We start from the raw sequence: 27,500 nt of genomic DNA, 5'->3' as shown, positions 1-27,500 counted from the left end.
CAAAGTTCAGAGCAAAATTACTTATGCATGAATACAATATACTGAGTAGAAATATATACTAAGTAAGTAGAAATATATACTACGTAAAAAATGACCATTACAAGATGAAGTACTCTTCTCTCCGTGGTGACGATGTAGAACTACTCTTCTCTCAGTGGTGACGATGTAGAAGTTGTAACGGGTGACGAAGTCGCTTCATGCCGCGAGAGCGAACTCTCCTCTGTCCTGATTCTCCTGGACCTGTCTGCGGCCTTTGAACCACCAGATCGTCCTCTCCACCCTCGAGGGGATGGGCGTCTCAGTCTCTGCACTCTCCCTGTTTGCATCCTATCAGACAGGTCGATCCTACCAGGTGACATGGAGGGGAGCCGTATCGGAACCACGCATGCTGACTACGGGGGTTCCACTAGGTTCAGTCCTGGGCCCCCTTCTCTTCTTGCTCTACACATCTCTGGGTTCTGTTATTCGCTCGCATGACTTCTCTTACCATTGTTATGCCGATGAAACCCAGCTGGTCTTGTCATTTCCCCCCGGTGACACTCAAGTGGAGGTACGCATCGCTGCGTGCTTGGCTGACATCGAAGTGGATGACGACACACCACCTGAAGCTCAACCTGGACAAAACCGAGCTACTGTTCCTCCCGGGGAAGGGTTGCCCGCACTGAGACCTGTCCATCACCATTGATGATACCGTGGTGACGCCAACTCTGACTGCGAGGAACCTGGGTGTGACCCTGGATGACCAACTGTCGTTCTCAGCAAACATTGCATCGGTTACACGCTCCTGCAGATTCGTGCTCTACAACATCAGGAGGATTTGCCCCTTCCTCACTGATGAGACGGTGCAGGTGCTCATCCAGGCTCTTGTCATCTCCCGCCTGGACTACTGCAACTCTCTACTTGCCGGAGCCCCGGCTTCGGCCATCAGACCTCTGAAGCTTGTCCAGAAAGCTGCAGATCGAATGGTGTTCAATCGCCCCAAGTTCTCACACACAACTTCCCTTCTCCATTCTCTACACTGGCTCCCTGTAAGAGCTTGCATCCAGTTTAATACTCTGGTGCTAGCCTACAGGGCAGTGAATGGGACAGCTCCTTCCTATCTCCAGGCCGTGGTCAAGCACTACACCCCTGCCCGACCACTTCGCTCTGCTGCCTCGGGGCGAATGGTTGCCCCATCGCTCAGAGATCCCTACGGCCGATCGACCCAGTCGTGGCTGTTTTCTGTCCTGGCTCCACAGTGGTGGAATGAACTCCCCACTGACGTCAGGACAGCAGTCGCTGCCCATCTTTCATCAGGCTGAAAACTCACCTCTTCAAGAAGGCCTACCCTGAACCTTCCACTTAGCATTGACTCTTCTCTGAGTGGTGACAATGTAGAAGTACTCTTCTCTCAGTGGTGACGATATAGAAGTTGTAACGGGTGTGGTAAGGACCCACAAGCAGTACGACAGACACACTGAATAGTTGGAATTGAAGCTTTATTCTCAACTGAACACACAACAGGTAACAGTCTAGGATATGCACAGGTGTAGAATTCCACACGGTGGAACGCCAAGTCATCCTCGTCCATAATGGATGCGTCTGCTCCTGAATCCAGGAAGGTGGAAATAATATGGGAGCCCCCGGGTAGCAGTAGCTTGGCGTGGAATAGTAGTCGTTGGCAAGCGGAGGTTCGGGAAACTGCTCGGCTCACTAGTACTTTCTTATTTACTGGTGAGCCCGGGCTTTTAACGGGCAGATGGGTCGGTGTATACTCTGGGGCTGTTGAACGAGGAAGGCGAGAAGGTGGCCCCTGGCTTGGCTGTACCCGGCCCTTCGCCAGCCACCTGGCCTAGATGTGACAATCCAATCTGGTGGTTATCTCGATAAGCCCGTCCAGGGATGTGGGTAGCTCGAACGAGATTAGTTCGTCTTTGACGTAATCTGCTAAACCGAGCAAATATGCGTCACACTGGGTGGCCATGTTCCATGAACTTAATCGTGCCTTGATCCGGAAATCAATGGCATAGTCCGTGACAGGTTGGTGACCCTGCTGCAGCCACATTAGGCCTCCGGTGACGTCCAGTCCCATGGACACCACCCCGAAAACCTTGCGTAGTTCGTCAGAGAAGGACTGGAAGGAAGCACAGGCAGGAGTACGACGATCCCACTCCGCCGTTCCCCACAGGCGAGCTCTCCCAGTCAGGTGGTTGATGGTGAACGCCACTCTGGCGTCCTCTGAAGTGAAGGTGTGGGGTTGCAACGCAAACAGGATGGAACAGTTCGTCAGGAATGCGTTGCAACCCTCAGGATCCCCAGCGTAACATTCCGGCTCCCCCACCCAGGGCTCCGAGACCGGCGTTGAATGTGCTGGTTCGACCCCAGAGTGGACCGAAGCAGGTGACGGCAACCACGCCGCGTTGGTCTGAGTTGTGGCTGCCGCGAGTTGCTGTACCTGGTCAATCAAGGTGGTCAGAATCTGGTTCTGATTCGCCAGAGTGTGGTGAGCCTTGGCGGTGTTGGTGACCACCAGGGTCTCGTGTCGCTGTATCGCCTCTTCGATCAACACGAACCGGGCCTGTGATGCGGTGTCGTATGCTGGGTCCATGTTCTGGCCAGATTGTACTGTAACGGGTGTGGTAAGGACCCAGGAGCAGTACGACAGACACACTGAATAGCTTTATTCTTAACTGAACACATATCAGGTGTCTAGGATATGCACAGGTGTAGAATTCCACATGGTGGAACGCCAAGCCGTCAAGGGAGAAGGCAGACAGAACATCCGAGGAAACAGAGGCAGGATCTCGTGGTCGGGGACAGAAGGCTGAGTAGTTTACCCAGGCAGAGGCAAGGCGGAGAAGTCCAAACAGGCAGGGTCGGTAATGGTAAATCCGTCAGAGGGTAAACGCTGGAAGGTCTGGCATGAATGCGGAGAACGATCTGGCAGTGAGTGTATGTGAGACTGGGGTCTAAATAGTAGGTGCAGCAGAGTGAGCAGGTGCAGTGAATGAGCTGATTAGGTGAGTGAGAGATATAGTGACAGGATAGCAGTGACAGAGCTGTGACAGAAGTACTCTTCTCATTGTGGTGACGATGTAGAAGTACTCTTATCTTCGTGTTAAAGATACATCAGCAGGTTTCTCATCTTCACTTTCATCTGCATCTCGTAATTTATTCATAAAAAAGGACAAGAGTTCCATTTCTGTTGTTGAACTCTTGTTCTTTATGGTTGTTTTTGTTTGAATTATTGAATAAACAAACATGGATAAATAAAAATCTCTGACTTTACATTCTGTTGATGTCTGCACAATAGGGATATGTTGAAACTATCCATTATATAAACTCACCTTAAATTGGATTAATTGTGATGAACTCTCAAGTTCAGCGATAAAGAACTGCAACCAACAGTCCACCCACAAAGGTCCAGAACACTCTGCTGCTCAGGTTCTCAAACAGTTTCTCTGGAACACGTTAGAAAAACCAAGTGAAAGTCATATCATGTACATCCTCATTGGTTATAATATAATAAGCCTGGGCAACGATTAAAATATTTAATCGCGATTAATCTCATTGTTATGCGCAAAGTTCAATAATGAATTCAAAAGTAGTGTATTGTGCACTTTTATTTTAAAAGTACTGCTATAAGAACAAAAGTGTGATAACATTTGGTTTGCAAACACTTTAAACAATTAAGGTTCTTGTTAACAGCAGTATTCCCTTTACACATTAGCAGTTATATCTCTTGCACTATCTGTCACGATTAGGCATTGCCTTCTGTGTTCTGTGTGTGTCTTTGTGTAGCTCCACACCCTCCTCACTCTGCCTGTCAGTCACTCCCTCATCATCAGCCTAACTCCCTTCACCTGCCTCCTCATCAGCAGATCATTGCCATGTCTACCTGCCCGTTTGGCTCGTCCTGTTCCCGGTTTCCCCGTCTGCCTGCCTTGCCTGCCCTGCCTGCCTGCCCTGCCTCGTCCTGCTGGATTTCCCCCTTCGTCTTTTGTCTCGTCTGTGAATTCCCTGTGTTCCTGTAAGTTTCCTGTTCTGATTTAAGTATTCATTAAATTCCCGCTTCACTCTACTTCTGGTCTGGTCTGGTCTGCGTTTGAGTTCTCCATCATGCCCTGTGACATGATCTGGCCTGAGATGGACTCAGCAGACCACCGTTTGGAGTGCCGTCTCCCTGAGTGGTATGAACAGTTTATGGGAACCCGCCTGGCCTTTGGAGGGCCTCGGAGTGTCCAGAAGGCAAATTGTGACTTGTTGGACTCAGCGGACCAACGTTTTGAGCGTTTTTCCCCTGAGTGGCATGAACAGTTTGCGGGGACCCGCCTGGCCTTGGGAGGTCCTCGGAGTGTCCAGAAGGTGAACCGTGACCTGATGGACATCCCTTTCAACCCTCGTAGGAGGCAGAGGCAGAGGAAAGGTCAGACTCCCGTTCCAGCTGGGCCGCAGCGAGCCCCTGTCTCCACCAAGCCGTAGTGGGCTCCAGTTCCAGCCGCTGCCGTCTCCAAGCCGCAGCAGGCTCCAGTTTCAGTTGCTGCCGCCTCCCAGCTGCAGCGGGTTCTGGCCGCTGCCGCCGTCGAGCCGCAGCGGGTTCCAGTTCCGGCCGCTGCCTCCGCGGAGCCACAGATGACTCCAGCTCCCCGTGTCCGGTCGGTGGTCCGCCCGACTCCGTATCGAGCTACCGCCTCAACGAGTTCCTGTTCCTGCCACGTCAGTGCCGCAGCTATCCCCGGACCCGGCCACTGCCGCCTCAGCGCCGCAGCTATCCCCGGACGCCGCCTCAGCGCCGCAGCTATCCCCGGACCCAGCCACCGCCGCCTCAGCGCCGCAGCTATCCCCGGCCTCAGTGCCGCAGCTATCCCCGGACCCGGCCTCCACCGCAGCTATCCCCGTGTATTCGTGTATGTGTATATGTATATGACAATAAGAAAGGGTTTCTATTCTGTTTCTATTCTATTATCTCCCGGTGATATGGCACCGGGATACCGGGATTCCCCGATTCCTCGCTCCTCCTCCTTAGGAAACCAAAGACCCGCCCACATACGGAATTCCTAAAATGCATCTGGAACCTTCCAGTGGAACCTGGAACCTTCCAGAGGAAACTGGAACCTGGAACCTTCCAGTGGTTCCTTTGCGGAAGTGTTTTCAGCTCACCTGAACACTCAACAGATGTACCTGTTTCCTTTTGTTTTCATAAATCATATTTACGTCATTAAATAAATAAAGATCATTAAACGTTCTGTCCTTCACAGTTTGTGTAGCTCCTCATAAGTATCTGATCTAACTGTATTTATTAATGACATTCACCTGATATTTATGTTTTAATGATCTAATTAAACTGCTATAATCCTCACATGACGTTTCAAGTAATTATATCAATAAGAATATTCTCTTAAATCCATCACTAATTTACTGTGTTTCTGTGTTTGACAAACATTTAAGCTGCACACAATAAAATACATGACTAGAACATATAAATGATGATACACATCATATTTATACGTTTATTTAAATGCTCCGAAGCTCCTCTCTCATAAACAGCGCTGAGCTCAGTTAAATGACCCGCTAATGTGATGTGACGTCACCAGTCACGTGGCTGAGAAGGACCCAATCGTTGTGATCCCGTGTCTTACACAGCAGAGCCGCAGTCGAGGGGAGGGGCAACGCTCTCCTCGCTTCTGATTGATCGAAGCGCGGCTTGTTTTCCCGCCAACGCGATGCATTGTGGGTGGGATCGTTAGCGGAAGTCCGCCGAGTCGTGTTGTGCTGTGTGTGTGTTTTGGTGGGGGGGGAGCTGGCGTCGTGTTTTTAAAACTGTGGAGGATTGTTTTTATTAAATTAAACTTTTAAACTAAACTAAATAATTTGAAGGAATGCGGGGCGAAGAGTCGTCTGACTCTGAGTGCGGGAGGATGGAGGAGAGCTCGGTCCGGAGGAGTCTGGAGACGTTATGTCAGGAGCTCAACATGGACGAGCAGACTGCGTCTGAGACCATGGAGAGCTTCACTAACATCTGGAACACCTACACTCTGGAGGTGAGTCCTCTAGTAACGTCCCGTAGTAACGTCTGAGACCATGAGAGCTTCACTAACATCTGGAACACCTACACTCTGGAGGTGAGTCCTCTAGTAACGTCCCGTAGTAACGTCTGAGACCATGAGAGCTTCACTAACATCTGGAACACCTACACTCTGGAGGTGAGTCCTCTAGTAACGTCCCGTAGTAACGTCTGAGACCATGAGAGCTTCACTAACATCTGGAACACCTACACTCTGGAGGTGAGTCCTCTAGTAATGTCCCGTAGTAACGTCTGAGACCATGAGAGCTTCACTAACATCTGGAACACCTACACTCTGGAGGTGAGTCCTCTAGTAATGTCCCGTAGTAACGTCTGAGACCATGGAGAGCTTCACTAACATCTGGAACACCTACACTCTGGAGGTGAGTCCTCTAGTAATGTCCCGTAGTAACGTCTGAGACCATGAGAGCTTCACTAACATCTGGAACACCTACACTCTGGAGGTGAGTCCTCTAGTAATGTCCTGTTGTAACATCTGAGACCATGGAGAGCTTCACTAACATCTGGAACACCTACACTCTGGAGGTGAGTCCTCTAGTAATGTCCCGTAGTAACGTCTGAGACCATGAGAGCTTCACTAACATCTGGAACACCTACACTCTGGAGGTGAGTCCTCTAGTAATGTCCTGTAGTAACGTCTGAGACCATGGAGAGCTTCACTAACATCTGGAACACCTACACTCTGGAGGTGAGTCCTCTAGTAATGTCCCGTAGTAACGTCTGAGACCATGAGAGCTTCACTAACATCTGGAACACCTACACTCTGGAGGTGAGTCCTCTAGTAATGTCCCGTAGTAACATCTGAGACCATGGAGAGCTTCACTAACATCTGGAACACCTACACTCTGGAGGTGAGTCCTCTAGTAATGTCCCGTAGTAACGTCTGAGACCATGAGAGCTTCACTAACATCTGGAACACCTACACTCTGGAGGTGAGTCCTCCAGTAATGTCCTGTAGTAACGTCTGAGACCATGAGAACTTCACTAACATCTGGAACACCTACACTCTGGAGGTGAGTCCTCCAGTAATGTCCTGTAGTAACGTCTGAGACCATGAGAGCTTCACTAACATCTGGAACACCTACACTCTGGAGGTGAGTCCTCTAGTAACGTCCCGTAGTAACGTCTGAGACCATGAGAACTTCACTAACATCTGGAACACCTACACTCTGGAGGTGAGTCCTCCAGTAATGTCCTGTAGTAACGTCTGAGACCATGAGACCGTGGTGCAGAGTTTATTAGGGTGACAGCTGAGGGGAAGAAGCTGTTCCTGAGCCTGCTGGTCCTGGAACAGAGACTCCTATAGCGCCTCCCAGAGGGGAGGAGGGCAAACAGTCTATGGCCGGGGTGTGAGGAGTCCCTGACGATGCTGCTCGCCCTTGACAGGCAGCGCTTGAGGGGGACGGTCTCGATGGCAGGAAGTGGAGTTCCGGTGATGCGTTGGGCAGTTTTTACCACCCTCTGCGGTGCTTTCCGGTCTGAGACAGAGCAGTTGCCATACCAAACTGTGATGCAGCTTGTAAGGATGCTCTCGATGGTGCAGCGGTAGAAGTACACCAGGATCAGAGGAGACGTGTGGATTTTCTTCAGTCTCCTCAGGAAGAAGAGACGCTGGTGTGCCTTCTTGACCAGGGTTAAGGGTCCAAGAGAGGTCCTCTGAGATGTGGACACGCTCAACCTCCATTCCATTGATGTGGATGGTGCTGTGTGTGCAGCCTTTGGTCTTTCTGGAGTCCACAATAACCTCCTTGTAGTGCTGGACCTAGACCTGGGCGGTACGACCAAAAATTAGTATCGCGGTACTTTTTAAGATTCTGACGGTTTCACGGTATTATTTTTTCCCTTGACTGTGTTTTTCTATATGTTTATAGAGGCTCACTACTGTCAGGAGTACATAGAATATACAAACATGTTAATGTCTTCATGTATGAAGGCTTTGCTTACTAGAGGGGGTGCTCGTTTGTTCCTCTAATGTTGGGATAGCAGTTTGGCTGAAGTTTGTCGCCCCGGTCAGACGTACCTTGAATCCAGTGTTTTAATCATTGCTCCGAGTCTTTCTCCACTGTCTGTAGCGGGACCATGTCCTTGCAGAGCTGGATCGTTATTGCGTTCGTAATGTCGCTCCACCGCTTGCTTTTCTTGTCATATGCTGCCTTGAGCTAATGCCTCTTCAAGCGATGTGTGACCCTTTGGCTTCACCGTTTCACTCGCGCTAACGTTACCGGTTGACGGCCGTCATCACACTTGTTGTGGAAAATATTCCTAAACCTGCTTTGCGTGAGTCTTTAAGGCTGAAATACATAATACCAAAACCAGGTTGTCTTTTAAGTATTTATTCTCTGCTCAGAGAAGGTTCAATCATCACAACAGAATGCGTTCAGTCTCAGTGAGGAAGAACCAAGAAAAAAGTGAACAAGCTTTCTCTATACAGAATGAGCAACGGTGGGCCGATGTTACAGACATGTTGGTCTCAGACTGAAAACAAACGGCCAGCAACCAAAACCAGCGGCCCAGAGGCCTTGGTGCTGGAACACTCTCACACAACACAGTTAGTTATCTTTAGGAGCAGAGAGGGAGAATTATTCTGCACAACAGAGACACAGTGAAGTTCAACAAAGTCCAGAGCAAAATTACTCATGCATTAATACAATATACTGAGTAGAAATATATACTACGTAAAAAATGACCGTTACACACTCTTGGTATTCCAACACACGTTTTCTGCTGAGGTGCTGGAGTAAGTTGCTTGTGTTACCACCAGCTGTATCCAGCTGCAGAGGGAGGTTGATGCCGAGGTCACCTAGTTTGGTGATCAGTTGGAGGGGGGGATGGTGTTGAATGCTGAAATCGATGAACAGCATTCTCACACAGGTGTTGTTGTCCAGGTGGCTGGCGTCTGTGTTTCACTCTCCAGATGTTTCACTGTGTTGACTGTTAAAGCAGCTCTTCTGGCTCCTGTTGATGTGCAAACGTTTGTGTTTGTGAGCTTGTAAACTGGTCTGTTCTCTGTTTATTTATTCATATTAATATTATGTGTTCATACAGGGAGAGGTGGTCCACTGGTTGGCCTGTTCTCTGTATTCAGCCTGCAGGAAGAGCTCTACTCCCACAGTGGGTAAAGGTTTGATGGAGGGAAACTGTGTCTCTCTCACCAGGATCCTCAGGACCGCCAAACTCAGGTGGGTCACATCTGGAGCTGATGTTAGAGACAGACACACATCTGGAGCTGATGTTAGAGACAGACACACATCTGGAGCTGATGTTAGAAACACACACACATTTGGAGCTGATGTTAGAAACACACACACATCTGGAGCTGATGTTAGAGACAGACACACATTTGGAGCTGATGTTAGAAACACACACATCTGGAGCTGATGTTAGAGACAGACACACATCTGGAGCTGATGTGAGAGACAGACACACATCTGGAGCTGATGTTAGAGACAGACACACATCTGGAGCTGATGTTAGAGAAACACACATCATGATAACGTTATTATTTTTACTTCAGCTTATTCTCATTTTTACTGAGTAGAGCTGAAATAATATTCATGTTCTACTTCTCTCTCTCCGTCCTCCTAGTCTGATCCAGTTCTTCTCCAAGATGAGGAAGTGGGCCGACATGTCTAACCTCCCTCAGGACTTCAGGCTGAGGATGGAGCGTCTGGAGAGGAACTTTGAGGTCTCCACCGTGATCTTCCGCAAGTTTGAGCCAATCTTCATGGACATGTTTCAGAACCCTCAGGGAGGAGAGAGGCCACGGCAACCACGCAGCAGGAAGCACAGGTAGACAGACAGACAGACTCGCAGACAGGCAGACAGACAGACTCACAGACAGGCAGACAGACTCACAGACAGGCAGACAGGCAGACAGGCAGACAGACAGACAGACTCACAGACAGACTCACAGACAGACTCACAGACAGGCAGACAGACAGACTCACAGACAGGCAGACAGACTCACAGACAGGCAGACAGGCAGACAGACAGACAGACTCACAGACAGACTCACAGACAGACTCACAGACAGGCAGACCGACTCACAGACAGGCAGACAGACAGACAGACTCACAGACAGGCAGACAGACAGACTCACAGACAGGCAGACAGACAGACAGACTCACAGACAGACTCACAGACAGACTCACAGACAGGCAGACCGACTCACAGACAGGCAGACAGACAGACAGACTCACAGACAGACTCACAGACAGACTCACAGACAGGCAGACAGACAGACTCACAGACCGACTCACAGACAGGCAGACCGACTCACAGACAGACTCACAGACAGACTCACAGACAGGCAGACAGACAGACTCACAGACAGACAGGCAGACAGACAGACAGACTCACAGACAGACTCACAGACAGGCAGACAGACAGACTCACAGACAGACTCACAGACAGGCAGACCGACTCACAGACAGACTCACAGACAGACTCACAGACAGACAGGCAGACAGACAGACAGACTCACAGACAGACTCACAGACAGACTCACAGACAGACTCACAGACAGGCAGACAGGCAGACAGACAGACAGACTCACAGACAGACTCGCAGACAGGCAGACAGACAGACTCACAGACAGGTAGGCAGGCAGAAGGACAGGCAGACACACACGGACGGACGGACAGTCTCAGCCCAGTCTAACTGTGTGTGTGTGTGTGTGTGTGTGTGTGTCCTCTGTCTCTACAGACGTCTCCCGTGTCACATCAGCGATGTGTTCAAGTTCTGCTGGACTCTGTTTGTTTACACCAAAGGTACCAAGAAACAGAACCAGCTGTTATAACTTTTCACATGAACCACTTCATGTTTCCTTATTCCTGCAGATGTTCTGTGTGTGTGAGACACACATGAAGTGCAGATGTTCTGTGTGTGTGTAACACACATGAAGTGCAGATGTTCTGTGTGTGTGACACACATGAAGTGCAGATGTTCTGTGTGTGTGACACACATGAAGTGCAGATGTGTGTGTGTGTGTGTAACACACATGAAGTGCAGATGTTGTGTGTGACACACATGAAGTGCAGATGTTGTGTGTGTGTGTGTGACACACATGAAGTGCAGATGTTCTGTGTGTGACACATGAAGTGCAGATGTTCTGTGTGTGACACATGAAGTGCAGATGTTGTGTGTGTGTGACACATGAAGTGCAGATGTTGTGTGCGTGTGACACATGAAGTGCAGATGTGTGCGTGTGACACATGAAGTGCAGATGTTGTGTGTGTGTGACACACATGAAGTGCAGATGTTCTGTGTGTGACACATGAAGTGCAGATGTTCTGTGTGTGACACATGAAGTGCAGATGTTGTGTGTATGTGACACATGAAGTGCAGATGTTGTGTGCGTGTGACACATGAAGTGCAGATGTGTGCGTGTGACACATGAAGTGCAGATGTTGTGTGTGTGTGACACACATGAAGTGCAGATGTTCTGTGTGTGACACATGAAGTGCAGATGTTCTGTGTGTGACACATGAAGTGCAGATGTTGTGTGTGTGTGACACATGAAGTGCAGATGTGTGTGTGTGTGTGTGTAACACACATGAAGTGCAGATGTTCTATGTGTGACACATGAAGTGCAGATGTTGTGTGTGTGTTTGTGAAGGTAACTTCCGTATGATCGGTGATGACCTGGTGAACTCGTACCACCTGCTACTCTGCTGTCTGGACCTGGTGTTTGGCAACGCATTGCTCTGTGCAAACAGGAAGGACCTCATCAACCCCACCTTCAGAGGTGTGTGTGTGTGTGTGTCTGTGTCAAATACTAATAATAAAAACAAAAGTAAATGACTTTCCCTGATTTAGGGCCACACCATGAATGTTGACAGTTACTAATATTTAAGATTGAGATACCTTTGTGTCTAATTGTGTACTGCATCAATGCTTATTCATATGTGTGTGTCTGTATGTGTGTGTGCCTCTCTGTTGGTATGTATCTGTGTGTGTGTGTGTGTAGGTCTCCCTTCTCATTACCTCTCTGAAGGCCTCTTGTCTCCAGATGATCCTCCTCCGTGTGTGTTGGAGCGGTTGTGTGAGCTTCATGACGGGTTGGTGGTCGAGGCCAAAGGAATCAAACAACACTACTTCAGACCGTACATCCAGAAGCTGTTCCACAGACAGGTACACACACACACACACACACACACACACACACACACACACACACACACACAGACAGACACACATGCATTCTTTATTCCTCCCTTGTACTTGTGTGTTTTTTTTTTTAATGATTTCTAACCCAGATTGTTGTAGTTCTTGTGAGAAAACGTTCTACTCTTGAGTGTGTTCATCTTTTCTTTCTGATCAGATCCTGAAAGGAAACGAGGATCATTTGACAGAACTGTTGGATCCTCAGAACTTCATTGATAACAAGTAAGCCGGTCAGAGAGAAGTTACTGCACTACTTTCTCTCCCTCTGTCTCCTAATCTGTGCTGCAGAACAAGTCCTATATATACAAGTACTCTTCAGAGATACTGCAGCGTGTAATTATGTGTGTGTGTGTGTGTGTGTGTGTGTGTGTCTGTGTGTGTGTGATACAGTAAAGCCATAAACAGGGAGTACGAGGAGTACGTGTTGACGGTGGGAGATTTCGATGAGCGAGTGTTTCTGGGGGCCGACGCTGACGAGGAGATCGGGACTCCGAGGAAAATCGTTCAGGAGCCGTCTGGTAGTCAGACGAAGGCTCAGAGTCAACTACAGCTACATGTGGAGAAGGTACACACACAGAGACACACACACCTACAACTACAGCTACATGTGGAGAAGGTACACACGCAGAGACACACACCTACAGCTACATGTAGAGAAGGTACACACACAGAGACACACACCTACAACTACATGTAGAGAAGGTACACACACAGAGACACACACCTACAACTACATGTAGAGAAGGTACACACACAGAGACACACACCTACAACTACAGCTACATGTGGAGAAGGTACACACGCAGAGACACACACCTACAGCTACATGTAGAGAAGGTACACACGCAGAGACACACACCTACAGCTACATGTGGAGAAGGTACACACGCAGAGACACACACCTACAGCTACATGTGGAGAAGGTACACACGCAGAGACACACACCTACAGCTACATGTAGAGAAGGTACACACGCAGAGACACACACCTACAGCTACATGTGGAGAAGGTACACACGCAGAGACACACACCTACAGCTACATGTAGAGAAGGTACACACACAGAGACACACACCTACAGCTACATGTGGAGAAGGTACACACGCAGAGACACACACCTACAGCTACATGTGGAGAAGGTACACACGCAGAGACACACACCTACAGCTACATGTAGAGAAGGTACACACGCAGAGACACACACCTACAGCTACATGTGGAGAAGGTACACACGCAGAGACACACACCTACAGCTACATGTGGAGAAGGTACACACGCAGAGACACACACCTACAGCTACATGTAGAGAAGGTACACACGCAGAGACACACACCTACAGCTACATGTGGAGAAGGTACACACGCAGAGACACACACCTACAGCTACATGTGGAGAAGGTACACACGCAGAGACACACACCTACAGCTACATGTAGAGAAGGTACACACGCAGAGACACACACCTACAGCTACATGTGGAGAAGGTACACACGCAGAGACACACACCTACAGCTACATGTAGAGAAGGTACACACACAGAGACACACCTGCAACTACAGCTACATGTGGAGAAGGTACACACACAGAGACACACACCTACAGCTACATGTGGAGAAGGTACACACACAGAGACACAGACCTACAGCTACATGTAGAGAAGGTACACACACAGAGACACACTTACAACTACAGCTACATGTGGAGAAGGTACACACACACAGACACCTACAACTACAGCTACATGTGGAGAAGGTACACACACAGAGACACACACCTACAGCTACATGTAGAGAAGGTACACACACACAGACACACCTACAACTACAGCTACATGTGGAGAAGGTACACACACCTACAGCTACATGTAGAGAAGGTACACACACAGAGACACACACCTACAACTACAGCTACATGTAGAGAAGGTACACACACAGAGACACAACTACAGCTACATGTGGAGAAGGTACACACACAGAGACACACACCTACAACTACAGCTACATGTGGAGAAGGTACACACACAGACACACACCTACAGCTACATGTGGAGAAGGTACACACACAGAGACACACACCTACAACTACAGCTACATGTGGAGAAGGTACAGACACACACCTACAGCTACATGTGGAGAAGGTACACACACAGAGACACACACCTACAACTACAGCTACATGTGGAGAAGGTACACACAGAGACACCTACAGCTACATGTAGAGAAGGTACACACACAGAGACACACACCTACAACTACAGCTACATGTGGAGAAGGTACACACGCAGAGACACACACCTACACCTACAGCTACATGTAGAGAAGGTACACACGCAGAGACACACACCTACAACTACAGCTACATGTAGAGAAGGTACACACACAGAGACACACACCTACAACTACAGCTACATGTAGAGAAGGTACACACACAGAGACACACACCTACAACTGCAGCTACATGTGGAGAAGGTACACACGCAGAGACACACACCTACAACTACATGTGGAGAAGGTACACACGCAGCGACACACACCTACAGCTACATGTAGAGAAGGTACACACACAGACACACAACTACAGCTACATGTGGAGAAGGTACACACAGAGACACACACCTACAACTACAGCTACATGTAGAGAAGGTACACACACAGAGACACACACCTACAACTACAGCTACATGTAGAGAAGGTACACACGCAGAGACACACACCTACAACTACATGTGGAGAAGGTACACACGCAGCGACACACACCTACAGCTACATGTAGAGAAGGTACACACACAGACACACAACTACAGCTACATGTGGAGAAGGTACACACACAGAGACACACACCTACAACTACAGCTACATGTGGAGAAGGTACACACACAGAGACACACCTACAGCTACATGTAGAGAAGGTACACACACAGAGACACACACCTACAACTACACACCTACACCTACAACTACAGCTACATGTGGAGAAGGTACACACACCTACAACTACAGCTACATGTAGAGAAGGTACACACACAGAGACACACACCTACAACTACAGCTACATGTAGAGAAGGTACACACGCAGAGACACACACCTACAACTACATGTGGAGAAGGTACACACGCAGCGACACACACCTACAGCTACATGTAGAGAAGGTACACACACAGACACACAACTACAGCTACATGTGGAGAAGGTACACACACAGAGACACACACCTACAACTACAGCTACATGTGGAGAAGGTACACACACAGACACACACCTACAGCTACATGTGGAGAAGGTACACACGCAGAGACACACACCTACAACTACAGCTACATGTGGAGAAGGTACACACACAGAGACACACACCTACAACTACAGCTACATGTGGAGAAGGTACACACACAGACACACACACCTACAGCTACATGTGGAGAAGGTACACACGCAGAGACACACACCTACAACTACAGCTACATGTGGAGAAGGTACACACACAGAGACACACACCGACAGCTACATGTAGAGAAGGTACACACACAGAGACACACACCTACAACTACAGCTACATGTGGAGAAGGTACACACACAGAGACACACAACTACAGCTACATGTGGAGAAGGTACACACACAGAGACACACACCTACAACTACAGCTACATGTGGAGAAGGTACACACACAGAGACACACAACTACAGCTACATGTGGAGAAGGTACACACACAGAGACACACAACTACAGCTACATGTGGAGAAGGTACACACACAGAGACACACAACTACAGCTACATGTGGAGAAGGTACACACATAGAGACACACACCTACAGCTACATGTAGAGAAGGTACACACACAGAGACACACACCTACAACTACATGTAGAGAAGGTACACACACACACACACCTACAGCTACATGTAGAGAAGGTACACACACAGACACACACACCTACAACTACAGCTACATGTGGAGAAGGTACACACACCTACAACTACAGCTACATGTAGAGAAGGTACACACACACACACCTACAGCTACATGTAGAGAAGGTACACACACAGACACACACACCTACAACTACAGCTACATGTAGAGAAGGTACACACACAGACACACACAACTACAGCTACATGTGGAGAAGGTACACACACATAGACACACACCTACAACTACATGTAGAGAAGGTACACACACAGAGACACACACCTACAACTACATGTAGAGAAGGTACACACACACACACACACACACACCTACAACTACATGTGGAGAAGTATGGGGTCAGATCAGTCTCAATAATTGCAAATGCACACAGAAGTAAGAAGAACCTGATCACATGTTTTTTTACGAAACTAATTACAACTACCAACAGTCATACCTTCGTATTGTCAAATAACGCCAAATAAAGACTAAACTACCGCGGAATCCGCTCCGAAACAGTGGCAGCTTGCAACAGGAAGTGCCTCTACTAGCTCCCATGATGTGAGCTTGCCCTTTCTCGAGTTCTGACCTGTTGCCTCCGCATATTGCGCAACTCTAACGCTAGCAGCCTCGTGGGGAGGGGAGGGGGGAGCTGCGCTCATCTGATTGCTTGAAAATAAGAACGTTGAAAAAACCGCATTTGCGAATCCAGTGACGTCAGGGGAGTCTCCAAAAAACCCACAAATAAATGTGGAGTGGTCCACAAACAAATGCATACAAATCCACAAACAAATAGAAAACATCCACACAGAAATACATACAGATGCAGAAATATATTTTGATTTTTTTTTTTACATTTATATAAATCGTAATTTATTTATGTGTGCATTGGAATGTATTTGTGAATCGTTCTGTGTGCATTTGCAATTATTGAGACTGATCTGAGCCCATAGAGAAGGTACACGCTAACACACACACAAACACACACACACACACACACACACCGATAACAACACGTATAGAAGGTACACATGTTTAAAGTCCAACATTTATGTTTAGAACATAAATGTTCATCATATGAAGAACAGACTTGGATATCAATGGAAGTAAATATAAACTCTCTCTCTCTCTCTCTCTGAGTGGAAGGAGCACGGAGTTGGCGGAGGGTGTTTGAGAGCGATAAATAACGTTTTTTCGATCTTTTTCTTCACTGGGTAATGTTGTATATGGTAGTGTAGTGGGGTGTGCAGGGTTCACGTTTTTTTTGTGTACTTTTAGCTGTTTTTTGGGTCTTTGTTTTGTGAGCGGATTGCAGTCGATCAGCGCGAGCTGTCGGCGAGCTAAACGCCACCATGAGCCTGACGGAGTTAACCAGGGAACACGGCGTGAAGATCCCGCCGCGTTTCGGGTGTTCAGTGGAGGAATCAGCCTGGCAGTGGGGGAGCTTGTCGGCCACAGCCACGTGAAGTCCGCAGCGCGGATGAACAGCGCTGTGGTCATCTTTCTAGACACCATAAAAACTGCGGAAGTGGTGTTGACCGGGATCTCCGTGGGTGAACACTTCCTGCCCACGTATCCTCTCAGCTCACCGGAAGTGAAAGTCACCGTGTCCAACGTGCCACCATTCATAAGAAACGATGCAATAATCAAAGAGCTGTCCAAACATGGGAAAGCGGTGTCTCCGGTTAGGAGAGTGTCCTCTGGCTTTAAGTCTCCGCTGTTAAAGCACGTGGTGTCTCACAGGAGACATGTCCTCATGATCCCCAACAACAGGAGCAGAGTGGTCAACCTCAGTTTCAAAATCACAGTAGAGGACTTTGACTACGTCATCTTTGCAAAGACTAATGATTTTAAATGTTACAGTTGTGGGAAAGAAGGACATCTGAGTAGAGCTTGTCCTGGGGAGAACGGCTCAAACAAAGACCAGAACCAGGAAGGTACTGAGGAGGGCAGAGGGGACAAGCAGGACGGACAAGAGGGAACAAGTGGAGCACAGGAGGCAAGGGTGGAGGAGACGGGTGTGGCTCAGGAGGTGAGGGTGGAGGAAACAAGTGGGTTATAGGAGGTGAGGGTGGAGGAAACAAGTGGGTTACAGGAGGTGAGGGTGGAGGAAACAAGCGGGTTACAGGAGGTGGTGGAGGAAACAAGCGGGTTATAGGAGGTGAGGGTGGAGGAAACAAGTGGGTTACAGGAGGTGAGGGTGGAGGAAACAAGCGGGTTACAGGAGGTGAGGGTGGAGGAAACAAGTGGGTTATAGGAGGTGAGGGTGGAGGAAACAAGTGGGTTATAGGAGGTGAGGGTGGAGGAAACAAGCGGGTTACAGGAGGTGGTGGAGGAAACAAGCGGGTTATAGGAGGTGAGGGTGGAGGAAACAAGTGGGTTACAGGAGGTGAGGGTGGAGGAAACAAGTGGGTTACAGGAGGTGAGGGTGGAGGAAACAAGTGGGTTATAGGAGGTGAGGGTGGAGGAAACAAGTGGGTTACAGGAGGTGAGGGTGGAGGAAACAAGCGGGTTACAGGAGGTGAGGGTGGAGGAAACAAGTGGGTTATAGGAGGTGAGGGTGGAGGAAACAAGTGGGTTACAGGAGGTGAGGGTGGAGGAAACAAGTGGGTTACAGGAGGTGAGGGTGGAGGAAACAAGTGGGTTATAGGAGGTGAGGGTGGAGGAAACAAGTGGGTTACAGGAGGTGAGGGTGGAGGAAACAAGTGGGTTACAGGAGGTGAGGGTGGAGGAAACAAGTGGGTTACAGGAGGTGAGGGTGGAGGGAACAAGTGGGTTACAGGAGGTGAGGGTGGAGGAAACAAGCGGGTTACAGGAGGTGAGGGTGGAGGAAACAAGCGGGTTATAGGAGGTGAGGGTGGAGGAAACAAGTGGGTTTCAGGAGGTGAGGGTGGAGGAAACAAGTGGGTTACAGGAGGTGAGGGTGGAGGAAACAAGTGGGTTACAGGAGGTGAGGGTGGAGGAAACAAGTGGGTTACAGGAGGTGAGGGTGGAGGAAACAAGTGGGTTACAGGAGGTGAGGGTGGAGGAAACAAGCGGGTTACAGGAGGTGAGGGTGGAGGAAACAAGTGGGTTACAGGAGGTGAGGGTGGAGGAAACAAGCGGGTTACAGGAGGTGAGGGTGGAGGAAACAAGTTGGTTACAGGAGGTGAGGGTGGAGGAAACAATCGAGATCCAGGAGGTGAGGGTGGAGGAAACAAGTTGGTTACAGGAGGTGAGGGTGGAGGAAACAAGCGAGATCCAGGAGGTGAGGGTGGAGGAAACAAGTGGGGTACAGGAGGTGAGGGTGGAGGAAACAAGTTGGTTACAGGAGGTGAGGGTGGAGGAAACAAGTGGGTTACAGGAGGTGAGGGTGGAGGAAACAAGTTGGTTACAGGAGGTGAGGGTGGAGGAAACAAGCGAGATCCAGGAGGTGAGGGTGGAGGAAACAAGTGGGGTACAGGAGGTGAGGGTGGAGGAAACAAGTGAGACCCAGGAGGTGAGGGTGGAGGAAGCAAGTGAGGTACAGGAGGTGAGAGAAGAGAGGAAAAGTGGGGGACAAGAGGTGATGAAGGACGGGGCAAGTGAGGTCCAGAAGGTGAGGGAGATTACTGGAGGACAGGTGGAGACAGCTAGGGAGGTGGACATGGAAGCAGACGAGGAAACAGAGAGGAGACAGCGGAAGCTCTCTGCTGACATTTTTACAGTGTACAGCGTGGAGATAATAAAGGAGTATCTGAAGAGGAGTAAGAACGTGATAGGAGCCAAAGTGGAGGACTACCTCTCTGACAAAGAGAAGCTCTCCAGCTCTGCCAGAGCTCACATGAGGAGCAAGGACAGAGGAGGTCTCACTCAGCAGGAAGGCTTCAGACTGAAGAAGATAGTTCACAAAGTGGACAAAGAACTGAACAAAGATGGAGCTCAGTGAGGAAAAGATCTCACAGTCTAAAGACAATCAAAGACACATTTATGTTTGTTGGACTTTATTTTGTTTAACCGTTTTAAATGGTAAAGAAACATGTTGTTCAAAGAAAATAAAGGTTTTCTAAAAATCAAAAAAAAATCTCTCTCTCTCTCTCTCTCAGTCGGGCTCTCTCGCCCCCTCCACCCCTCTAACCGGGCGGGTCTACCTGAAGGAGAAGGACCTGCTCGTCACTCCCGTCTCCTCGGCGACGCAGAGTGTCAGTCGTCTACAGAGCATGGTGGGGGGGCTGAGGACGGCCCCCAGTGAGCAGCTGCTGCAGATCTTCAGGTCTGATCCTCACTATATACAGTATATATATGTGTATATATATATATATATATATGTATATGTATATATATATATATGTATGTATATGTATATGTATATATATATATATGTATGTATATGTATATATATGTGTATGTATATGTATATATATGTGTATGTATATATATGTGTATGTATATGTATATATATGTGTATGTATATGTATATATATATATATGTATGTATATGTATATATATGTGTATGTATATGTATATATATGTGTATGTATATGTATATATATGTGTATGTATATGTATATATATGTGTATGTATATGTATATATATGTATATATATATATGTAGGCAACGATTACAATTTTTAATCGCATGATTTTTTTTGCGATTAATCTCATAGTTATGCGCAAAGTTCAATAAGTGCAATAACATCAGGTTCTGCAAACGGAAGAGACGCCACACAAACAGCTGTTCACCGCTCGCTGCCCGGTTTTTGTGTTTAAAATGTCCGCTTAATAATAATAAAAAAACTGCATTAACGCATTAATTAATTAATGCGTTAATAATTGTCGGCATTAATTAACGCCGACAATTATTTTATCGCATTAACGCAGTTTTTTAAATTATTATTAAACGGACATTTTAAACACAAAAACCGGGCAGCGAGTGGTGAACAGCTGTTTGTGTGGCGTCTCTTCCTGTTTCCTTCACCTACATTCCCCTGGGTCCTAAGTCCCTCCATGTACAGCTTCTTATCACCCTCTATGTACCAACGTACATTTATAACAAATACCACACATATTACGGTAATCAGCGTTATTATGTGTCTGACCACAATACCAAGAAAAGCAACAAAGAAATGATTCATTTAAATTATTGTTTTAGAGTTTTTAAAGTGTTTTGTTTGTAATATGTATAATAAGCATCATTTAGTATCACTACTGAGAATTTAACAAACATAAAAACATGACGTAGATAGGTTTGCAGTTTTCAAGAAGTATATTTAAATATCATCTCTTACACACATGAAGATAAAGTTATGAACACCGGCTGAATATCTATGATCAGAATCATTATAACTGTGTTATAACTGCTGCTGTGTAAAGGGAACACTGCTGCTAACAAGAACCTGATGTGTTTAAAGTTTTTACAAACCAAATGTTATTGACCTTTTGTTCATATAGCAGCACTTTAAAATAAAAGTGCACAATACACTACTTTATAATTCATTATTGAACTTTGCACATAACTAAGATTAATCGCAAAAAAAATCATGCGAATAATCGTGATTACAAATTGTAATCGTTGCGCAGCACTAATCTTTATATATTATTGTCGCTGTAGTGACTGTGTGTCTTGTGCTCTTATTGAAGGTCCTGCTCCAGAAACCCCTCAGAGTCCATACTGGGCAGAGTGAAGGCACTGGGACAAACCTTCAAAGAGCATTACACCAACGACTCAGAGGACATGCCCGGCTCTCATATAGGTACACACACACACACGCACAGAGAGATACACACAGAGAGAGAGAGAGACATACACACGCATACACACAGACACTATTTTATATTCACGTGAAAAAATCTCCTTCAAACTACTGGATTTATTCAAGTTCATCACTAAAACTACATTTTACAGATGACATGTGAACACATCATGATAACGTTATAATGTACCTTCAGCCAGTACTCATGTTCACTGAGCAGAGCCTGAAGGCATCATCATGTAACTGAACCTCTGTTGGTTAGCCGTTAGCGGCGCTGCTAACGTTACCAGCTCTCCTCCTGATTGGTTATCAGAGATCAGCGACTATATATACATATTTCTAAATAGACATTTTGTTTCCAGACTTTGCAGAGAACCGTCTGAAGCTGGCTGAGATCCTCTACTACAAGATCCTGGAGAACGTCCTGGTTCAGGAGAACAAACGGCTGCACGGCAAAGACATGAGTGTAAGAAACAAACACACGTGTGGGTGTGTGTCACTAAACATCTCTCAGCTGCATCTTTTTATTCTTCTCCTTTCACCCTCATGTGGTTCAGAGCTCACATGTACTATCACCTCTTTACTTTTATTTCTCTACAGTAATATTGCACGGTGTACCTGTACGTTAAAAACGATACGATTTTGCATATTTTTAGTATCGATACTTCATTAAAATAGTGCGATCAGAGCGCACTCACTGCTCCGCTCCCTGTCATGCTGCCTGCAGGCATTGACTGCAAGGGGGCGGGGCTGCCCAGCGCTCACACAGCAACAGGCAGCGCTCACTCACAGTGATCGCAGGGGAGACATGCATCAAGGTCCGTGTACGTTTTGATAGTCTGTTTTACCGTTCAGTTGAAAAAACGACAATACAGAAATACCATGGTATTCTCGTTGTTCGTTTCAAACCAAAAACGGAAAAACGGAAATGGTGGTCCGTGTACGGTCCCCACTGACATACAGAGACCCGTCTGCGAAACGTGTTTCAAAGCCACACAGACCAAGGGAGGCAACACGTCTAACATGGCAAAGCACCTTTCAGACAGACACCCCCAACTTTTCAAAGAGTTCAAAGAACGACGGGTAAACATGAACACCCCCAAGCTCCCCCATAGACAGCTAACACGACTAGCTTAGCCTAGTTTGAGGACAAGCCTGTATGATCATGAGGTCACAATGCACACAGAAGTGTACTAAATGAAACACAATTGATGCAAAATGGCTCCATGCTGGTGGAGCCTGAGGGTGGATCTTGAGCTAATTCTTTTTATTTTTAGTTAAGGAAAAATAATTATTCCATGAATTAAGATAAAATATGAAGTGAAAATATCAAACTCACTATGCAAGTAAATGAAGCATTGTTTATCCACCCACTCCCACAGACAGTCAGACAGATAAATATACCCGTATCGTATTTGTGGTATTGTATCGAATTCTGGTATCGTATCGTAAGTATCGGGTATCGTGATACTTAAGGCAGGTATCGTATCGAAGTCATAATTTTGGTATCGTGACAACCCTACTCTACAGTAAATATTTCATGTCAAAGTTCATTAAAACTCTAAACCCATAAGTTCTAAAGAACTTTCTCTTTATGGAAAATGACTATATTTTCTTTCTCTTGCTTTCTCTCATTTAATTTGATGTCTCCAGATGTTTTGTGATGTTGTGTTGGCTGCCTCATGAAGACATGTTTTGTTGTACTTTAAGAGTGTGTGTGTGTGTGTGTGTGTGTGTGTGTGTGTGTGTGTGTTTGTCACACAGGTGTTGTTGGAGCAGGATATCTTCCACTGCTCCCTGATGGCCTGTTGTCTGGAGGTGGTGTTGTTCTCCTACAGCTCCCAGAGAACCTTCCCCTGGATCATCAACATCTTCAAACTGACTCCATTCTACTTCTTCAAGGTCTCACACACACACACACAGATACACACACACAGATGCACACACGTTTACATCTTTAAAAAGTCAGTCTCCATCACAGTAGTTAGTGTGTGAATAATACTGGATGTATTGTGTGTGCCTGTGCGTGTGTGTATCTGTGTGTGTGTGCAGGTGATCGAGGTGTTCATCCGCTCAGAAGAAGGTCTCTCCAGAGACATGGTGAAGCATCTGAACCTCATTGAGGAGCAGGTTCTGGAGAGCAGAGCATGGAGCGCAGACTCTGCCCTGTGGAGTGCCTTGCAGGCTGCTGGGAACAGGGTCCCCATGGTGGAGGAGGTCAGCACATATTTATATTATGTCGGGAAACACTCAAACCTGTGACGATAATTCACAAAGTAATCATGTCCTCACGTCTGGCTTTGACTTTTAACATCCCAAACTCGAGTATTTCCAGCACAGTTGTGATATTTTGTGTTCCTTGAATGCATCGTGACGTCCTGAGAGCGAACTCGCTGAGCTCAGAGCAGCATGAACTCTTCACTCTGTCTGTGTCTTTATGTCTCTTTCTCCTCCTTTGTCTCGCTCCAGGTGAACTTTCCCTCCAGTCTGGACACGGGTTCTGGTCCTGGTCCTGGTTCTGGTTCTGGTTTTCAGTCTCACCTGCCTCTGGTCGCCCTCTCCCCCATCATCCACCCCCGCATCAGGGAGTTCAGGTCCGGTCTGGGCAGCGCTCGTAAAGGTGTGTTCAGCTGTTTCTGTAGACGGTCTGTGTGGTGACGTCGTGGTCTGTGATCGTAGACTGTAACGACTCTTGTTAGTTTGTGGACGTTTTGAAGTCTCGAGTCCGGCCGTCGCCATCTTGTTTTTATCAACCAGTGAACAGGAAGTGACCATATCTGGACTGAGGAGGAGTGACGTAGAGACGCCGTATATGTCTCTGGTAGAGACCTGTCAATCATCGTGTAGCCCCGCCTTTAACACATGAAGAACCAGAGGTTGTCTCCTGTCTATCATGAACCTTCTCATCTGTTTCTTTCTTCCAGATGTTCCTCCGTCTCCGTTGTCGGTACACGACCGCTACAGCTCTCCGGCAGCTGGCAGCGCTAAACGTCGTCTGTTCGGAGACGATCCTCCGGTCCGGTCTATAGGCGTGACCCCCGGCAGCCCGATGACGTCGCCGGCCAAGAGGTTGATGTTCGGCTCCAGCAGCACTCTGAGGATCGGAGCTCAGGGAGGCCAGACCACCGTCCTCAGTATCCCGCTGCAAGGTACACATTACATTACATTACAGTCATGTAGCAGACGCTTTTATCCAAAGCGACTTACAATAAGTGTATTCAACATCGGTATTCAAGAGAACTACTAGTCACCAGAAGTCATAAGTGCATCTCCTTTAAACAAGCATCATAGAGCATAAACCAGAGCAGAAGAACAGAAACAAACTAGTATGAATACAATAAGTGCTGAGTGAAGGCTCAAGGTAGTACTTCCTGAAGAGGAGAGTCTTCAGCCTGATGAAAGATGGGCAGCGACTCTGCTGTCCTGACGTCAGTGGGGACTTCATTCCACCACTGTGGGGCCAGGAGGTGAGGGAGGAGGGGACAAGTGAGGTACAGGAGGTGAGGGAGAGTACTGGAGGACAGGTGGAGACAGGTAGGGAGGTGGACATGGAGGGACACGAGGAGCAGCTCAAAACCCCTCAGCTGAAGAGGAAAACGGAAGGAGACAGTGGAAACTCACAGGCGAAGAAAGTGACAACGAAAGGAAGTAGAGGAGCAGCAGAGTGTGAGTCCAGTCTGGAGGAAGACTCTGCTGCTGACAGTGAGCTCTCTGAGTGCAGGGCTGGCAGCTGTAAGAGCTCTGGAGGCTACAGTGTGGAGGAGATAAAGGATTATCTGCTGAGGAGTAAGAATGTAAGAGGAGCTAAAGTGGAGGACTACTTCTCTGACAAAGAGAAGCTCTTCAACTCTGTCAGATCTCATATGAGCAGTAAAGACAGAGGAGGTCTCACAGAGCAAGAAGGCTTCAGACTGAAGAAGATAAAGAAGAGACGACACTGTGAGGAGACAGAACCTGAACATGAACAACATGCAGGAGAAACGGTGCAATGATGAAGCACAATGTTGTGTGTCTGGAGATGAGCTAACATTCAACACTCCTTTAAAACATTGAGAAGAGAAACTGTTTTGATTTGTTTTGTTGATTTGCTTCTATTTTATTGCCATGGCAACGTTTTTTTCTTCTTTCATGTTTTAAGAAAATAACGGTTTCTAAAAATCAAAAACAAATCTCCTCCCCCCCCCCCCCCCAGGTGTGAATAACGAGCGCACCATCACACTGATCCCGTTTCAGCCGTGTGACTCCTCCGGTACGATCACGGCTCAGTTCCTGCTGACCTCGTCACCGAGCAGAGTCACCGCCCCCCCCCACCACCGCTGACCCCCAGATGGGAACCGGACGACCGAGACGCACCGGATCACTCGCTCTGTTCTTCAGGAAGGTAGCGAACGTCCTCCTCATCATCATCATCATCATCACTCATTTAGATTGTGATGTTGGTGACGTAGCTTAGCATAGATCAGGGTTGTTGATTTTAAAGGAACAGTGTGAAACATTTAGGGTAGAAATGTAATATGATATTAATAAGTTTCTTTTCTTTAAGGAGCTGAAGATCTGTTTAACTACAGAAGCCCAGAACGGACAAACTAAACACGTTCACGTTTACGTTGTTTAACCGTAGTTTTCTCCTCTGGAGGAGTTTCAGTCTGAATTCTCTCCACCAGATGGCGACAGACCTTTAACACCGGCCCTTTAAGACCCTTTGAGGGAAACGTCTGGCTTCATGAATGACTTTGTATGAATCATAATTTCTAATAATCGTAACTCCTCCACCTGCTTCATGCTCTGGTCTCGTGTCTCCGTCTCTCAGGTGTACCACCTGGCCAGCGTGCGTCTCAGGGATTTGTGCGTGAAGATGGACGTCTCGTCGGAGCTCCGAGGGAAAATCTGGACGTGTTTTGAGCACTCGCTGGTCCACAGTACTGGTCTGATGAGGAACCGACACCTGGACCAGCTGCTGCTGTGCAGCGTGTACATCATCTCCAAAGTGAGGAACCTCATCTGATCCTCTACCTGGATCACAGAGACCTGGTCTCTCTGATCCTGTACCTGTTTCTTCCTCACAGATCACCAAAGAGACTCACAGCTTCCACGACATCATGAAGTGTTACCGCAGCCAACCACAGGCCAGCAGCCATGTGAGAGACACACACACACATCTACACACACATCTACACACACACACACACACATATCTACACACACACATCTACACACACACACATATCTACACACCCACACACACACATATCTACACACACACACACACACATATCTACACACACACACACACATATCTACACACACACATCTACACACACACACATATCTACACACCCACACACACACATATCTACACACAAAATTAAACCAGACAATCAATAATAAAAATATGTATATTAATCAATACAAATGAACTAACCCTGTGGTGTGTGTGTGTGTGTGTGTGTGTGTGTGTGTGTGTGTGTGTGTGTGTGTGTGTGTGTGTGTGTGTGTGTGTGTGTGTGTGTGTGTGTGTGTGTGTGTGTGTGTGTGTGTGTGTGTGTGTGTGTGTGTGTGTGTGTGTGTGTGTGTGCGTGCGTGCGTGCGTGCGTGCGTGCGTGCGTGCGTGCGTGCGTGCGTGCGTGCGTGCGTGCGTGCGTGCGTGCGTGCGTGCGT

The 27,500-nt window shown here is 47.6% G+C and overlaps 1 protein-coding gene across 1 annotated transcript in view; it reads left to right on the top strand.

Annotated features, from left to right (window-relative positions):
• The first annotated feature begins 5,732 nt into the window (after positions 1-5,732).
• rbl1 (retinoblastoma-like 1 (p107)) overlaps positions 5,733-27,500 on the top strand; it is a 26,224-nt gene continuing 4,456 nt past the window's right edge. Inside the window, 19 exon segments of the mRNA XM_076082067.1 lie at positions 5,733-6,020; positions 9,110-9,243; positions 9,650-9,853; positions 10,769-10,833; positions 11,682-11,810; positions 12,033-12,196; positions 12,387-12,451; positions 12,620-12,794; positions 20,195-20,361; positions 21,730-21,842; positions 22,205-22,308; positions 23,607-23,744; positions 23,895-24,059; positions 24,312-24,462; positions 24,767-24,991; positions 26,035-26,149; positions 26,151-26,223; positions 26,653-26,829; positions 26,909-26,980. Of these exon segments, the coding sequence (XP_075938182.1) occupies positions 5,859-6,020; positions 9,110-9,243; positions 9,650-9,853; positions 10,769-10,833; positions 11,682-11,810; positions 12,033-12,196; positions 12,387-12,451; positions 12,620-12,794; positions 20,195-20,361; positions 21,730-21,842; positions 22,205-22,308; positions 23,607-23,744; positions 23,895-24,059; positions 24,312-24,462; positions 24,767-24,991; positions 26,035-26,149; positions 26,151-26,223; positions 26,653-26,829; positions 26,909-26,980 (2,598 nt within the window). The 5' untranslated portion in view covers positions 5,733-5,858.

The sequence above is a fragment of the Anarhichas minor genome, unplaced genomic scaffold (assembly GCF_050575085.1).
Source record: "Anarhichas minor isolate MPS153535 unplaced genomic scaffold, ASM5057508v1 ptg000089l, whole genome shotgun sequence".
NCBI lineage: Eukaryota > Metazoa > Chordata > Actinopteri > Perciformes > Anarhichadidae > Anarhichas > Anarhichas minor.
The sequence above is the reverse complement of the archived record's forward strand: the minus strand, read 5'-3'. Positions and strand labels throughout refer to the sequence as shown.